At 31.1% G+C, this 18618-nt stretch overlaps 1 protein-coding gene across 1 annotated transcript; it reads right to left on the bottom strand.

Annotated features, from left to right (window-relative positions):
• Positions 1–447: 447 nt before the first annotated feature.
• Positions 448–17357, bottom strand: LOC118198538 (putative G protein-coupled receptor Mth-like 4). Its single transcript, XM_035370241.2, has 2 exons — positions 17179–17357; positions 448–3340 (listed from the first exon to the last, which is right to left on the bottom strand). Exon 2 carries the CDS (start codon positions 3218–3220, stop codon positions 1958–1960), a length of 1263 nt encoding a protein of 420 aa, XP_035226132.1. The 5' UTR covers positions 3221–3340; positions 17179–17357; the 3' UTR covers positions 448–1957.
• Positions 17358–18618: the final 1261 nt, after the last annotated feature.

The raw sequence follows: 18618 nt of genomic DNA, 5'->3' as shown, positions 1-18618 counted from the left end.
ATTTAGAGATTATTAGATGAATATACATTTAGACTAACAATGGGAACGTCCTATATATTCTGTATGTTTTAAAGGAGAAAATGCTATAAATTAATTCTGCAAAAATACTGAATATCTTTATTTGCATAGATCACGATTTTAATGCATTTTTATTTAAATAAACCCGATTTAAAAAGTAAAAAAAAAAATAATATTCTTAAGAACTACATCTATTGCTTTTTAAATATGTTAGTTTCTTAATCAATAACAGCCAGATTAAATTTGAAAGATAAATATTTTACATTCTGCCGAATAGCAACCGACTTGGATGAAAAGTTAAACAATGCATTTTCGGTAGAAGACATTCGAAGTATATCAATCAATAGCCATAAATCATGTTTCAAGCTAATAAAAAAATATATTCAGCTAAAGAATGAAAACAAGAAGTAAAAATATAAGTAGTGCATTTACATCATGTAAAACATGTTTTATTCATAAAACAAAAGTATACAGAGATGAAATATTATAAAAATATAAAGACATATTGCAGTAGTGTTACACATAGTTATTAAATATTTAATCACAAGCTAAGTTCTTTTTAACAAGAACTTTTTTTAACAAATAATACTTTTATCAAGAACTTGAGAGACCTCGAGATTTAAAAATAGAAACAGTGTATTTGCACAATACGTTTAAAAAAAGGATAGACAGATAAATTCTAAAAAAAAAATGTAAAGACATATTACAGTAGTTTGTATAAGTAAATAAATATTTTTTCTCGTAGACAAACCAAAATATTTTCAAACAAGAAATTTTTTAATATATATATTTTATTTAAACTTGATAGAATTGGATCATTTTAACAATAACTTAGTGTGTGTGAGTTTCTTGCTTTGCATTAATATGCTTTCAACTTTCCTCTTTTTCATTAATATCTGTTTCGTTTACTAAACTGACTACGAATTCGTTACGAAACGATAAAAATTTTAAATATATTAGAGAAATATAAAATTTTATCTTTTAAAGTCATATGTTTGCAGATGTTATTGTTGATATATATTTAGTTTATATAAAAAAACAGAGTTACGTGATACAAAGCCTCGTTTTACACATTTCGTTTGATATTGTAAAGATCATAGATGCTTCTTTTCATTGTATCACTTGCATAGTTTAATCCTAAGATCAACAAGATTCCACTTATGGTAAACATATACCGCAAAATATTCAATGTGTTACACTAATAATGATTATTAAATATATTGAGTGTTCAGAACTCCACATACAGTTAGGAAGAGGAAATCAGTATTAACCAGAATCACACGAGTACACAGGATCGGAAATAGGTGATAATGTACATCAGCTGAAACTTTATCATTAAACCTAGCGACATGCGACTTCTTATAGAGAACATGCTATTTTTATGTTGAGTTAAAAACACTGGATTTCTGGAACGCTGATTTGCTTCTAATTTGAACTTCTAGCAAGAACCGCAATCACTGCTATTAATACCCGAAAAATTCCAGATATTTTTCACAACTTCCTGGAATTCATTTCGTGTCGGCGTTGGACAAGCATCGTGAATGGTCGGAAATTCAAACATCTCTTTCTGAAAACGTATTCTGCGTTTACCAATTGTTGTATTATCCAATTCCGCCTAATAAACCGCTTTATACTGCTCTTGCAGTGTCTTTTTATGTCTTCTTCTATTCCCTGTTGATAAAGTGGAGTTTAATTTCCTAAGTGAGTGTGCTAAGTGAGTGCATTGATATTCTTTATTTCCTTTCAATGTCTGAACGTGGAGTTTTGAGATACCCTGTATAAGTAAAATTAGACTTGTAAAAGTTACTGTGCTTTTTAATCTTGACTTTGTATGTCTACACGCAATCTTGTAACTTACAGATGCAGAAAATTTTCATCAAGATCAGAACGGCCTAGATGTATGAGATGGCAAAACTGAGCTCTTCTTCTTTTGAATAGTCTACTTACATTCCTTCCTTGTTTTCTCAGTAAAAGGAAAACTAAAAAATATAAAAGCTCCTTGAAGGGTATTACAAATAGCATAAAAATACCACCAAACTGTGGTTTCGGTAGCAATTGCTATCACACCAAAGATCCACATGAGACCCATAGCAGCAGCCAATCTCATGGATACTAAGAAATACAACCACTGATCTGATTTGCTTTCGTCAGTCTTCATACTGGCACTGTTGATCATACAGAAGCTTGATATGTAAAACACAATATTCAAAAATAGAAGAATGAAGAAAGGAAGGGCAAAGTATACAGACAGAGCCTGCTTATACTGAAACCAGCAGTCATCTGTGAAAATCAGTCTATATTCGGGACTCACAGTTATTCTGTCTACAATAAATGCAATTAGCAATATCAGTAAAGGGGTTCCCCAAGAGAAGATAGAATATAAAGCAAAACGTACACCCACAGGATTGTCAGTGGTGAGTTGTAATTTGGAAGTTGCCATTCTCAGTGATCGCCATACATTGTAAGATATTGCATTCATCCAAAAGAATGATGAAGTAAAACATATCATCCCAACCCAAGAACATTCGGTTTGACGGGCGAAGCCATACTGTAAAAAGCTACCTGTATAGCCCATCAGCAAAGCAATACAAAGAGACAACAAGCAGTACCCTGGCAAATTCCTTAACTTTTTGAGGAACATAAACATAATGATATGAAGAATAATGAAAACTGTTGAAAGAGCCAGACCAACAAACGTAACTACACCTAAACCTGTACTAAATTTTGTACTGTCAACGACAGTGGGGAAAAAGTCTGGGCAGATGAAGAGAATCCCTGTTTTTCCTATAACATAGTCGGTTTCGTTAAAGATTGTGAGGTATACGGGAACGTAAACTGATCCGTTAGCTAATATTTCATAGCATTCTGGATTTACCATCATGTGTGAACAATTCAGAAATTCCTCACTAAAGCGTGAGAAATCTATGTCGTTGTCTGGTGTTATTGTCGTGGTTATCCAGCTTCTCTTATTTACAGATCGCTTGAAGTATACAGTTTGGACTGGAGTCAAAGTTTCTTCAAACCTTTTGCAAATATCGACATCAGTTTGCTGAGGAGTCAAGCGTCTACCTTCAGTGTAGATATATTTGGAAGATTTTGATGCTGATCTTATGATGCGGCGAATGTAAGAATTATCCCCATATGCTGTAAATGTTATGGAAAATTGAAGAATAAGGTTTATAATTAAGATAATTTTACTCATTTCTTCACTTAAACAGGATCTAAAGGCATCAGACAACAAAATAAGGAATTAAGAAGTACAATGATCTCAGCCTGGCAATTGCAGGTTTGCATTGAAGTACCCTTTCGTAACCATCATCAACTGCAAAATAAATGAGAATATATTGATAAAAAGTATACTTTATAAATGTACTATATATAAATACGATATATACAAATGACTATATATAAATACATTGTCAATAAATGTACTAAGTATCATAACGGCAAGCATAAATAGATTGCACGAAGAAATATTTGCCATGCATATTCTGGGAAACAACTATCTCTTTAATTTGAGCTATTTTAATTGCACAAATATGCGAAAACATCATAAAAAACCCTATTGTAGAATCAGGAGCTCACAAGGCACATATTGATATAGTCTCGGTTCATTGTTTGACCCAGTCGCATCTTGCTATCATCTAGGAAGAATTTCCAAAAACCTTTGTTATTATCTGTTTGAGGTTCCTTAAATTCGTTTATGAAAATCACAGTAGATACAGCCATTAAATAGGCAGTTAGGTTAGCCACGTAATGTGCGTTTGAAATTGTTAGTTTCTGATTAACATGCTTTTCCCCGTCACAGAATAAAGCATACTTTCTTATCAGAAATTAACCAATAAAATTATTTTTGATTCGTCTTAACCACTACCATTTGCAAAATCAAATTCCACGTGCAATGTAAATTAATTATAATTGTTTATTCGGTTTCTGTATTAATTGATTTCTTGCTTAGAAATTGGAATATCTGACGGAATTTTATTTTTTTACTCTTAAATTTGCTATACAATGAAAATAAAAGAAAATTTTAAAAAAATTACAGAGTGCTGTACTTTACTAAAAAATTTCCTATGCTGGGGGTACAGGTATATTTAAAGCAGTAAACATAAATTATTATTTTTAATTTTCTTTGGAAGGTTTTCGACTTGAAATTTGCGTTTTGTACTAATTTGATCCTATGAGAAATATAGCCAAGACTTTTATTTTTTAAATGAAGAAAGACTTATTCCAGGTTGGGCTCGCTTTGAAACAGAACTAAACTGAATCAGTCTTTATTTATTTAATTACGTTGTAGGGATTTATATTTATTTTAAATAACAAGTTAAAGCTTAATTTTAAAACTTTCCTATAAGCCTTCATTCCCCTAATTGTCAGTGCTAGAATAGTTAAATTTTCTAGCGCGCGTGAAGGAATTCAAATTTCTTCTTTGAAGAAAGTATTTAAGAGTCAAGTTTCGGTAGGAGAAAAGAGAGTTAGGCTCTAGCCGCCACCTCTGCCGTAGATATGTTTGCTTATTGCGGGTTCACGTGGCTTAATTGCATTTATTTGCTGCCACTCGTTTCGAAGGGGGTTTAAATTACTGGATCTCACTGAGCCCTGTAGGTTAGTTCTATAATTTGTTAATATCTTCAAATTCTAGTTTTGTTATTTGATTTTCAGTTACCGCCCAAGCAGAGGCGAAGTTTGTTAGCGTCGAGTTAACACATTGTAAATTTTAAAGATTTAATAAACCCTTCTCTTGTGTAGTTCCTGCTACTCCAGTCTTCATACAGAAGTTTATCTACTGGATTCTATAACGTTTAAAATTATCCTCCTTTATTTCCAATTATCACTGTCACCAATTCTAATTTCAGTTTAATTTTTTTATGTACGTAAAATTCTTAAATACCTCGTTTCATTTCCAGTCCCAAAACACTGAATAGTTTTTGCGTGCTAATTATTATTAATATATATGTCCTCTTTACAAGATTTATTTATGTTTTATTCCAGTTTCATGTTAAAGAGTATTAAAAAATCAACTCATAATTTACGTTTTTAGTTACTGCTGCTTTAGCGCATAATTGACTCAGTAATCACTGAGTGACAGGCTGAATAGTATAATACTCTGTAAGAGGCCACAAGTCGTAACTCAAATGGCTTAAAGCAGTATAAAGCTTTTTATTTATACAATTGCCATAAGGCGACAGGAGGTGTCTTTAAAATCATCCAGACACATCACTTCTAACTAACAACACTTCACACTTTAGAAAAGAATTTTCCAGGAGCTTGCAGTATGTCCTAGAGTTGGAAAAAAAAGTAAGTTCTGCTATATAAATTGTTGCCAGTCACGCATAGTGTGCCCTTACCTCCGCTTCTATGTGTGTTATCCTCTCATTTTCAAGTTCCATTGATTCAGAAACAAAACTTCTAAATGTAATGCATAGTTAAACTTATCTAACACAATTAATTGCCACAAATTCATTATCAAAGCAAATAAGTAATAAATAAATAAAAAATTTTTACACAAATTGCATTAAATAAATAAATAAACAACAACAACAGATACAAAATACCATAAACATTTATAAAATCAAACAAATGGACATAATACTAAATTGCGACAGCAATAATATTTTTTGTTTCCTTTAAATCAAAGAAAAAATAGATGTTTCTAATAGCTTTCTTCAGTGTGTAAACTGATGAATATTAACTATTGATGAAATCGAGGCTTAGATTAAAAACCGAAAACGTTCTGGAAATAGTATTGTAGCTCAGTAATATACTAAGCCTATAAAAAGCACCTTAATTTACAATTTCGTTCATACTAAAGATGAAAATTAAGACTGGATCTAGAAAGAAAAGTTAATAGCTCTTACTCTCAAAACACAAACGAATAATACAATATCTTAATATTCATCTAAAAATTAATAAAATAACCATTAATCAATAACTTCAATAGCAGAGCTGTGAATTGTTGTTCAAGCTACATTATTTATTTGGTACTCGAAACTGTTTCTTTAAGCTCAACTTATTGAAGTCAGAATCAAATCTGAAGAGGTCTTAAATCAGAACCCTTATTTAGTTTGATATGGCAATTGCATTTACTGATAATTCTCTTTTCATATTTTAAGTGTCTGTATATGGCAAAAAAATATTTTGATTCCTTTTTGCATATTTCTTTGTGTTCTTCGTGTTTCTGTCGAAATAAAAAAAAGTATAATGATTCTGAGATTGATTTAAAGTAATCTTCTTTTAAAAAATCGGAATTCAGTTGTTTTAATCATTTCGTTTGAGAAATTAATGCTTGAAGGGCCGTTAATGTTCTTTTTGAACTGTGTTTGTTTTGATTTATTTGACTTCATTTATCATTTTTGAATAAGAATTGTAAAATATCTCAAATATTTCAGTTTGTTTTTAAATATAGAATTCTCCAAATTTTTTTTTCATTACAGAATCAATCTCGTCAGATAATTTGAACACAGTTATGGAACTGTTCTGTAATCTAAAGTGATTTTGTTTATTTCAGAAAAAATATTGATTAAATATTCAAGCATGTGAAAACATTCAATGTTGTGAAATTTCAAGTTTAAATAAAACAGATGATATTCAGAAAAAAATGAAATTGTTGAACCTTGAACCTTGAAAGAATGTTGGAACCTTGGGTCTTAACTGGAACAATCTTAATTTCTCTCTCCAAACGCTAGTTTGCTTTCATACGCAAATATAATATAAAAAGTGAGATATCCATCACATGTATAATACTTTAAGCAGTCTGGGCTTTGCTAACTGGATTTAAGCAAATGACTGGAAGTTAAGTTTTAGCTTTGGATGCAACAATGACCGTGCGACTTTTTTGACGCACTTCGTTAACCTGTGTACCGTCCTGCTATGGATTTACCGTCTTCTGTGCAAATATCATAGCACTTGACCTAATCAAAGTTTGTTTCAAAAATAATAATCATTAATAGCATTAAAATATTTTTTCATTTATATCTTTCTGTGAATGGATAGCAGAATACAAGATTTTCCTCAAAAAATTCACCATTTATATAAAAAGCAAGATTAAAAGGTTCAATACATCGTACTCTTATCAAATTGGAATACATAAAGATGGACTACTTTTTAGTCTTTTAGATGCTGCTAATTCGACGTTCTTTGGAAGTTCTTGATCCTTTTATAAAATGTATTGTTTGGGAAAGGAAAGTTGTTAATTTTTCAAAATGTTCTTCTCCACAGACACATTTAGCATCGTCTTTAACATAAGGATGTATCAATTTCAATTCTCAGCAATTGTGTTGAATTATCACTTTCAGTAATCTTCTTTCAGTAATTTTACTTATCTTGTAAGACACTTCAAACATATTTTCATTGTCTGAGTTAGCTGATAATAGAAATCTTTCATAAAAACCTTCAGATTGTCACTGAGAAATGTTTAATTTTTTCTGTGTGTATTTGGGATGTTTTACTTTTAAATAACACAATAGTAACTAATGTTTCATATTTATATTTAGTAAAACCTCCTCACATACAATGCAAACAGGACTGGAACTGTTCTCGTTTCCTGAGAATAAAAAGTCCCACTCTTCTGTGGAGGAGTGCTATTTGAAATTTTCTGACTACTGATCAAACTATCCTTTAAAAGTAAAAGCTTTAATCCCACCCTCAACTTGTAGATCCAGTAGATTCATTGAAAGTGCTTGATGAAGATCCCAAATTAGAGCTATTATCTATGATAGTTTCAGTTGAGTTAATGTACTTAATTAGCAGTACTAAACGTACCAAGACTAATTCAGAACAAATAATCAATGGGACCTGAGTCAATGGGACCTGAGTGTTAGAATTGTGAAGAAAGAGAATTGAGTGATTCATTTGATTATTCACTCAGTACTGAAAGTATGGTTGATGTCCAGTCTTTTATATGATACGAAGTGACACAGCGAAGGTGAACTCGATTGGATTCCTTGGATTGTAACAATAAACTGGAGGCCTATCTGCATAAAAGGGGGGCGCTTTCATTGAAGACTTTGTGAGTCAAACTGGATGGTTTAAACTGGATAGTTATTCGCGTTGTACACGTAAATAAATTCCTTAAATATTAGAGGAATGTGAACATAATAATACGAGGAAGGGTGACAAACTACTGGAATAGCAAAATTAATACATGTAACTATTTCGTGATCATTAGAAAGTTTTAAACTGTCACCGACAGATTTTCTATTTCTTGATTTGAGTGTTTCTTGATTGTTAGATAATTTTAAACTGGCAAAGGCTTTTGAAACATTCACTGGGCAGATGAAGAGAATTCCGTATCCTAAAATTAAGTACTCAATTATGTCAAAAATTCTGAATATAAAGGTACGTAAACTGCTCCATTAGCTAATGTTTCACAGCATTCTGTTTCTATCATCATAGGAAATTACAGGAGTTCCTCATTAAAATCTAAGAGATCTCTCGAGTGGCTCATAATAAACCGAACCCAGAGTTATAGAAATCTCCTGTATCCGGTACGGTTTATATTAGGCCACCTTATCCTATCGCCTTACAATTTATGTGCTTTTCACTTGCTTTGGGTTCGATTTTTTCTTGTCCATCCTATATGACGTCATTGTTGCAACTATCAAGTTTCTGCTATGCGCAGATCGTACGAGGTGTACTGTTTGGACTGGAGTTAAAATTTTTGTAGCCACGTTTCTCCAACTATCGAATTATGTTTGTTGAGTACTTATATTTTCCGCATTGATTTATAGAGGAATTTCCTACTGGTCTGATGACTCTGAGAATAAAAGCATTATCCTATTATTTTATTTACCATGGACAGAATATGAATATATTACTCAGTTTGTGCACTCAGCTATCAACCTTTAAATGGTGAATTCTAATACATTAGAATTGATACCAAATAAAATAGGAAAAATACTAAAAAAATCTAAACTAAGTTTTTATTTTAAGTTTTGAAAACATAATGTTGCCAAATAGCTACATTATACGAGTACAAAAAAATTAGGCATAATAAGCAAACATGTAATAACAGTTTTATGTAATAATACATACCTTTTAAATTTCTTCAAACAATTTTAAAACTTTGCGTATACGAAACTAACATGAAATACAAAATCAAAAATTCTTAAACACAAATGATGTCCACACCTTACACATCAACTCACAATAATGACCGTTACACTGTTAAGTGGTCTAATCACACCGATACTTTCAAAACTATAAACGTAAGCAGTATGTATCCAATTGGTTACACTATGCAGTAAGATAAAATTTGTGTTTTGATTTACATCATTAAATATGAATATGTTGCCAAATGGCAATTACATGCATTTAAAGGTTACCTAAAGATGTCAGATGACAAATATAAAACTTGCAGAAGTACAATAATCTTCTATTTGGCAATTACACAGGTTTGTACTGATCTATTCAATCGTAAACATCATCTCCAAGAAAATAAATAAGATTATTATACACTAAATTTATGATGAATATTTTGCAAATGCAGTATAAAATTATATTACATATCACAGCACAAACATGCCCAGAATATATGACGAAATGACTGCCATATGCATTTTATCAAATATATAGCTCCCTTCTTGTTCAAAATGTATAGTAATTATACATTATACATTTTGTATAGCAATTATACATTCATAAAAGTGTTTACATAATAATTAGTTTTGTTTGGTACATTAAAATTTCTTTTGTGCAGCTGTTTGTGCTTACAAGTCACTACATTAGCACTGGTAATATTGTCACAGGGTATGAATTTATTTTAAATACAACTTAATCATAAACATCATTCAGTATTAAATGTTCCGCTGTAAACATTTCTCTTTTTGTGATAAAACTGAATTTTTGCTCTCCGGCATAAGTCCAAGCTTTCTTATCATATATAGGTATTTTTACTGAATTAAGGTCACTCATTTTATCTATTCCGAATTCATATATATTTGTATATTTTTTCACCTGCTTTTTATTAACAAATATGACCAAAGTATATGATCGCAACATATGAAAGCAATATATGCACTGTTAAAATTCCAGGATACTGGCACCCAGTGATTTTCCCCACTCGATAATCTGGCTCGCTTATATGTGATAATCTGGCTCGCTTATATGTTCTTGCAAACACATGAGCATGTTATACGGAAGCAACAGAAAACATTCGGGATTTACCTCGGGAACACCCTCTATATGACTGAATGTGATGTAGTAAAATTCTGAAGAAAACAAAAGCATTACTTCCTCAGTGATGTTTTGACAACAAGATGGACATTCCAGCTCTGATAAGCTTCCGTGCAACAACAGTACAATAGTAAATTAATTAAGAATGATGGATAATGCATACTGTCTTAGTTTATCTTCAAATATGTTTTTAGTCATTAAACGTACTTGTAGACTTATTCTATGCAGAGCCTAGTTTAAAGATTTACGTATTAAAATAAGTTTAAACTAAGCTGACAGATGTGACGCATTATCTTAATAAGTCTAGTCATCTGACGTACTTGATAATTCGGTGTGACCGCATAAAACTCCATACTATTCAGGTGCCAGACAGTCACGGCCTAGCTAGTATAGGGAATTTATTTAAATAGAGTAAAAGTTTTCTTTACCAACGCTTTATAAGTGTGAAGGATGGTCATGCTCTGTCAGGTTATAATCAAACCAAACAGGGAGGAGGAGCTGTTCTATTTCACACCAAAACTCGGACAGAGCTGGGAAAAAAATCAAATTGCCATCTGTAAGGTATTAATTAAGGCTTTATTCAACGATAGTCGATTTTTCATCAATTAATACATAGACTTGATCGAGATCCTCTCAGATCGTGAAGCTAAGAAACAAAAATTATGTTAAATTATTGAAAAATAATTAATTTATGCTTTTCGATGAATTCGAAAATCTCGAAGAAGTATAATAGATAACTCCAAGAAACATTGTTTCCTCACATGAGAAGTTCTAGATATAACTGATTAAATAACATCTATGGTATAATATTCAACAAAGCTCATAATTTTGGAAGTATTATTTCGCAATTCCATGTTATTATTAAAGTTGTTTCTAGACTTAATTTTTAAGAGTATAAATGGATATATTTATCTTAAGTTGTTTTTGTGAAAACAAGTCGTATGTAATGGTTATTTAAAAAGTAATGCTATAATATTAAAAATACATTAATTTATCCCCATCACCTGCATTATATTTCATATTGTATTTCTTTTTTCCCTTTTCATTTATCCCAGCTTAATGACCCAATATCGGCCAAAAGATAAAGTTGCTGTATACTGGTAGTTCGACCTTGGTTCGAATGGGTTACTTGCATGGCCGCTTTTAATGCTGTTTTCAAATGTAGCATGGAAACGAATCAATTTCCCTTCGAAAATCCTCTCTTAAGGCATCCTTCTTAAAAGAGACAGTCCTCATGCGTTTTGTCATTTTCAAATAAAACTATGTTTATCATATTTAAAACTTCTGCAGTTTTTTATTATATGTTCATTAACTTAAGTACTTTTGATTGATTAATTTACATACATTCCACCCCTATTATTGCTTTTTCATCTTTTTTAGTTTAGGTTTCTGAAACCTTCATTTTAGTAACTAAGATCCAGTCAGCAAGATAGTTTTTCAGCTGGTAAGATTTTAACAAGACCTGTTATTAATATTTCATAACTAATAATTCAGTGCTGAATAAAATATTAATTTCATTATTTGTGACTTGTTTTCAAATGAACTGTAAATTGGTAGTTATGAAATCTTTGCAGAGAAGATATTTCTATTATTATCTAGCTATTGATCATCTTTTTGTTTTCCACGTATGAGCGATTATTTAAGAGGAACTAATTTTGTATTGTTGAAAACACATATGTGTACATCAATAGTAAAATCAATAGAATAAGTAAAGGAATATGAGGATAGTGAGTAAATCTAGTAAAATAAAAAATGCGAAAACGAAAAATATGTAGCAAATATGTAGCCAGCTCATGTTCTTTCAGCATTTGAGCGTTTTAAATCGCGGCAAGTATTAAATAAATGATAACTTCCTGTTCATCGCTTGTAAACAAAATATAATTTGTTGTTCCCAAACTAGGAAGATCTGGAATACGAAATTTTGGGTTATTTTTTATTAGATTTTTTATTATATAAATGGCCGTGTGTAATAAACCGATTTTTTTTTATTTTCTATCTACATAATCAAGTGTTTGTCCTTTTATTTTTTTATTAAAAATTGTATTTTGTTAGGCTTCAATAAAATATAATGTAATCCGTTTTTAATTAAATGAAATTAAGTGCTTATGATATGTTTAAAACAAATACTTTGAAAGGAATACCTTACTTTAATTTTCTTCTATGTTATTTCTACAATATCAACAAATCTAAATTCATTTTGATTTGTATGCGTATCCCTCGATATTTAGGTATCAGTAAAGAGTGCTTTGTATTTTTTTAGAATGACCATTATATAATGACTACCGGGATCAATAAGAAATAAAGCAAAAGGTATTTTGGGATTAGCAATTTGCTCTTGTGTCACGTCATCATCAAAACAGTGTAAAAAAATAGCAAGTGCACATTTTGGTAACATGTATGCGTTACTGTAAAAGCCCGAAGTCTGGTAAATTCTAGGTTTTACCGGTAAGACCTAGCTTTTACCTGTAACACCTGGAATTACTAGTGGCTTGGTAAAAGTCCGAAGTCTGCTTTAATATCATTCCATTTCGGACTTTTACCAAACTTTTGTGGTAAAAACTTTTGTGGAGTTACCAACGCCTTCCGGTAAAACGAAACTAGGAATTACTTATGACAGGAATTTCCATTCGCAGATATATTGTACGCAGTGTGACCCAAAAAATTAAAACATGCTTTAACTTTTTAATTGATATTATAAATTGTAAAGAGGATTAAAATAAGGCATGAGTTAAGATTATGCCGATGAAACTGTCTTACAACAACAAAATGTTTCAACGAGTTACAAGAAATAAAAACACATTCAATACTTATGCCATTTCACAAATCAGATCCCATGTGAAAAACTGAATTAATGCACAATTCTCTCGAAAACTATTAAACAGATTTCAATAATTTAAAGAAAAATTTGCCAGTAGTTAAAAAATTAAATTGATAGCTCAGAAAAAAATTATGAAATTTAAAAAATAAGAAAAAAATGTAGTATGTTTTTCTTTATACATCTAATACTTCTTACTACCTGTTACTGTTATGACATTTTGAATAGCAAAGTAGATCAGCTAATTGGCACAAACATATCTTCGTAGTACACTTCTTTGTACAGTTGCATTTCTTGAGTCCTTTTTTTGTCCCCCAATTAAGGAAAGTTTTTTACTACTTCATGTACACTTATTTCTCCTGTACCAACTTCTTCGATGTTGAAAAAAATGTTCTTTGCAAAACGTAACCTGGTTTCTTGCGTACAACGACTTTAATTTACCAAACTTAGTACCAAGAACATAAAACTCATCATCTTTAGTGCCTGTATTAACGGCTTATACTGATTTTGAATCCATTTTCGATCTATCAATATCAGATACTTTTATTTTAATATTTTGTCCTAGACGAGGTTTCGGAAAGTATTTAGTAGATTTATAATTTTTTCTAAGTGCTCTTCAGTGGCCATGTTACTAATCAAATTACGTGCGAAAAACTGAATTAGCAATTCCCAGCTTCATAGGACAATAAACATAGTTTTGCAAGGTGAGCATTTGATTCCCCGGTGATATGCTTTGTTTTTTATTTGCATGAACAAATTTTAATCCTTCCGACCATTTTTCTGTCTTATTTGTTTCCATGTTCTCAACGTCTTGGTTCGTCCGTTCGACAGAACCTTGCGATTGTCTGTCTGGCTGTGATTGCCCTGTGTCTCGGCCTACCGTGAACTACTTTCATATCGGTCCACATTTCACATAAACTGTTTATGATTTGGTTGCAAAATTTCCTCCCATTGTCGGTATGGAAAATGTTCAGAGATCCAAAAGTTGTGAAAATACCCAGAAGGTGATATATTCTTTCATCAGCTCTTTTACTGTGCAGACTTCGGAGTAGGATGAATTTTGTAAGATGATTTTTAAACACTAAAATGAATTTCATATCACGATCAGGATTGCACTGTATATCCATTAAGCCGACTTGGCATCGAGAATTCATTTGCATTTCATGCACAACTGATTTGATTACAATCCTTTTTTTCACAGTTTTTTATTTTTTCTGACATGGTTCACATAGTCTCCAATACGTGATGATAGATTCTACTATTGCATCCTTGTACTTGCGATTCAGTTCCTTAATTATACGGGTTCTTTCACCATGGCTAATGCGATATGAGCATTATATAGGACATTGAAGATTTCATCAATTGTAACATAATACAGGATTTCTGTTTTTTTTTTTCTTTTTTTTTTTCTGAAGATAGTGGTGCTATAAGTTTGTCCTATCCTTCAAGTTTTAGATTATCATAGCCTTCTGTAATTGAACTGGCAGTTTTTGCTTCACATATTTTCCTTCTTTCACTTCATTTATTAAAGAAGTGTATTTCTCATTTGTTAAATAAAAGCTAATATCGTGCTTATTTTAATAGTTTCAGACAAAGTATCGTTAAACGTTTTCTGCATAACATCACTCATTTCCTTTCAGCAAAATAAAAATCGCAAAATATGTTGAAATGGAAACAAACTGCTTCTGTTTCACATCGTAGCCGTTTACACTTGCTTGAATTCGCTCGAAGCTAGACTGCAAATGGTGTAAATAAGAAGGAGGAGGAACAGAAAAATGTCGCCTCGGAATTTCGGTCACAGGCTTATTCAGAGTCGATTTAAATCCTTCGTTTCGGGCTTTTACCGGAAGGCGTTCGTAATTCCTAGGTTTTACCGCAAAGGCTTGGTAAAAGTCCGACGTTTATCAAGCCACTTTGGTAAAAGCTAGTTTTGACCTGTAAAACACAGGATTTACCAGACTTCGGGCTTTTAAGTAGCATATGCATTGTAAGAGTTTTAAAGCTCTGCAACGGAAACGCTGTTACAAAAATCATTCTCTTCTATGGTTTGGCCTAGATATAATAGAAATTGCCTTAATATGTGCTGCATTGTTTTAGATTAAAATCTTATTATAGCGATTCTGTATTTTTTCACCGAAAATCTAGTAGTTGTTCCATGTTAAGTACGACTTTCAGTTCAACATACAGGTATGTAGTCAAAATCTAATATGTTATTCTCATGGCGATTCTGTGTTTTCCCACGAAAATCTATCAAATGTTCCATGTTAAGTACCACTTCCATAAAATATTTTTTGCACGAAAATCTATTGAAAGCTTCACCTAAAGAATGACTTTCGGTTTATCAGTTTTAGTCAAAGTTTACTACGTTATTCCCGTTGGTATAAAAGTCTTTAACACTCAAATTGGAAAGTTTCGGATTGCATTTTAATATAGCTTTTCATTTAAATCTTTTATGGGTTTCAAATAAGGTGCCACATCCGGTTGTCCAATTTCATCCAAAATCTAACACACTCTTTATATGAATCAGAAAACTTAAATACAGAAAAGGAGAGTTTTATATAAGACTTATCAGGGTTAAAAAACCGTCAGATAAGTATACACAGACAAACAGGCATCATTGTAAAAATAGTAAAAACATGTTTGGGGGGGGCCTTCAGTCGTATTTATTCACTAAAACTCTTTATCGAATTTTTGGACTGAAAATGTTATACCTATGTATATAGGTTGGCGAGAGGTAAAATGTAATAAAGCAAGATTGAAAAAATAAGCAATTCATAATGTTAATTTTGCTCGTTTGCTTGTTGCTTCTCCTCAGCATTTTAAAATTTAGCATTTAACTCACTTTCTTGAAGTTATGATTTAGAATTACATTTAGATTTTCTAACAGGACTTTAATTTATAGTACGGTATGGTACAATATTACTTATTCCTATTCTTTATGCACGTTATTGATCTCTTTTTATTCCTAGACTGCAGTTCAGAACACTTATAATTTTTTTTCAATTTCTTTCTTTACCTTTTTATTATTATTATTTATTATACGTATATGTAAGATGAAAATATGTAATTCTCTTTTAAAAAATTAAATTACAATAGTACCTTCACTTGCCATTTTAATTTGGTTATTTTCTTGTTTCTATCCTAAAAACGTTAGCTGTTTATAATAAACGTTTCTACGCCGCATAATTTGAAAATTAATGCATATCACGTGATTGTCGCATAACACTAATGACGCAGGTATAAATGTTTCAACCAGTAATGATTTCAATCTGTAACCGAACACGTGGCCTTCTTCTCCCTTCGCTACTGACAACTCGCTATACCTGTTGCTACAGCTTCAAATGCATTGAAAAATCTCTGAGGTATTGATGAATTTCTCGAAGAACAGGCGCGCTTACTGCGTCAACTTATCAGAGATGCATCAAAAATGATTGTCAATGAAAATAAAGAATATTAGGTGGGACGATGACTGCAACTAGTTCTTTATTCATTGCCATGCCAACAAAGTCAACAAATTCTATATTATTATATATCAATAAATTTTCGGTTTCTATGACGATTTTTGAAATAAAATCAGTAAAAGTGTTACTTCACCTTTTCTTAAAAAAAGAAAGGGAGGAAAAACAAAATGAAAAATATTAATAATAAAATCGGAATTCCTACTAAAAAGTACATATCTGGGAAATCAGAGAACAGGAAACGCATCAGAAAAAACCAAAAACAAGGAATATTGTATAACTAAATAATAAGATACTTTTATATTACTTTAAGATATCGTAAAGAAATCTTGAATTTACAATTAAAATCAGAAATCTCAAAAAACGTTTAAAATCAAGTTAAGCAAATTAAAATGATGATCAAAAGACGACGAATTACTTAGTTTTGTCATTGTTTTTCTGCGCAATATATGAACTCTGCTTGATTCAGGGAATTTTCAGCTTCTACACAATTTTTCGGTATTTAAATTTTTGTAGAGGTTTTGACAGTGGGTAAAATATGGATAGCTTTGGAAGTATTAAAAGGCAAAATATTTTACGATTTTATAACAGATATTTACATTTGTGGATTGCAAACTGTACAATGTTTATTCAAATGAACGCAGCAAAGTTAATGTTGCCGTTTACACAAGATGTACTACAAAAATAATGAAAATTATAAATAAAAAAACTTACTTTTTTGTATGTTTAATTCCGTTGCAAGCAAAATTTCTTCATAAAGGAAGTTGTATTCGTTGTGGTTGGACTAAGTTTAACTTCTAGTTAATTGTTCTAGCACAGGAACGGTACCGGTAGAAGATAACACGTGATAAACAATTCCGGTTTGTTATGGGATTTCCAAAAGAAACAAAATAAGAAACAAACTCCTTATAAGGTTAAAAAAGGTTTAAAAGTTACCTTATACTACGCTAGTCTAATCTTATTCAAGCTTGAAAGACAAATTTCCTTTTTGGTTTCGTCTATGCTCTTAGAATTCTGAAGGACTACATCAATAGAATAAAATTAGTAAATGAAATGTGATTGAGGATTTATCTCGAAGTACAAAGAAAAAACTGAATGCAAATTTATTTCTCCTTCTAGCAAGAATAACAGATACCACGGAAATTCGAAGTATCTTAAAATCACTAGTTCAATTTTATCCTAACACCTAGTTTGGTAAGTTTCCCGAAATAACTACTTAGTAGGCAATATCATAAGCTCAGAGAAATACCTCTCACGTCGGATACAATAGATTCGTACTCGTTTTTGTACAAGAAATGCCATTAGTCTCTAAACTCAGTTTTTTGTTCGAGACACTTTTCAGATTTTTATCCCCAATGTTTATCGCGATGTATTATTAAAAAAAATAAATACTATATTTTAGAATCTGTATATATGTAGCTCACATCATATGAAAACAACGGCACTTAGAGTCACCGAATTTTTAATACATGCAGTCCTCACATGGACATCTCGAAGCCCGCAATTTTGAATTTTGAATTTTTTTTGATTAATTTCATACTTTGAACAAATTTAATGATTTTTTCCCAATAAACTCAGTGATTTGAAAGCGAGAAGTGGCAACACTGTTTGATATAAAACATTTTCTTTATCTCTAGCACGATAAACAGTTGCCTTTAAGATATTTACCTTTCAATTTTAATCTGCAAATGAAAGCAATGTCTCGCCACTGCCTGAAATAGAATATTCATCACGTTCTTGCAGCAGCTTGTTGCCATTCTGTGAAGCGTATATAACTTTCAAAATTTATCTTTCTCTTACTGAGTGCTAAACCAAATGTTTGAAAAGCAATCAACTCACTTCTTAAAAATATATTTAAATAAAAGTTCTTTTAAATCATGAGATGTATAATTAGAAATAATATGAAATGACACTAGCTGGACTTATTAAAATCTTTATATACATTTTTCTTTTTTATGATAATTCTTTTAGACGGCTAGCCGCTTCAGCGGCTAGGTTCGAATATTTACGAGTATAAAAATATGTATGGTAAGGTCTAACGTTTTGTCGGCAATTCTAAAGATATGCTGTTTCTAAATATTTTGAAGCTTTGCTGCTGAGTACTTTGTGGAGAGCGATGCTTAATAATAAAACTAAGTTTTATTAAACTATAGT

This window comes from Stegodyphus dumicola, chromosome 9 (assembly GCF_044657685.1).
Source record: "Stegodyphus dumicola isolate Sdum_Otavi_A_Nest chromosome 9, ASM4465768v1".
Lineage (NCBI taxonomy): Eukaryota > Metazoa > Arthropoda > Arachnida > Araneae > Eresidae > Stegodyphus > Stegodyphus dumicola.
This window is presented reverse-complemented; position numbering and strand designations above follow the sequence as displayed.

Coding starts and splice junctions, on each gene's coding strand:
- LOC118198538 (XM_035370241.2), bottom strand. CDS start 3,220: ATGAGTAAAATTATCTTAATTATAAACCTTATTCTTCAATTTTCCATA.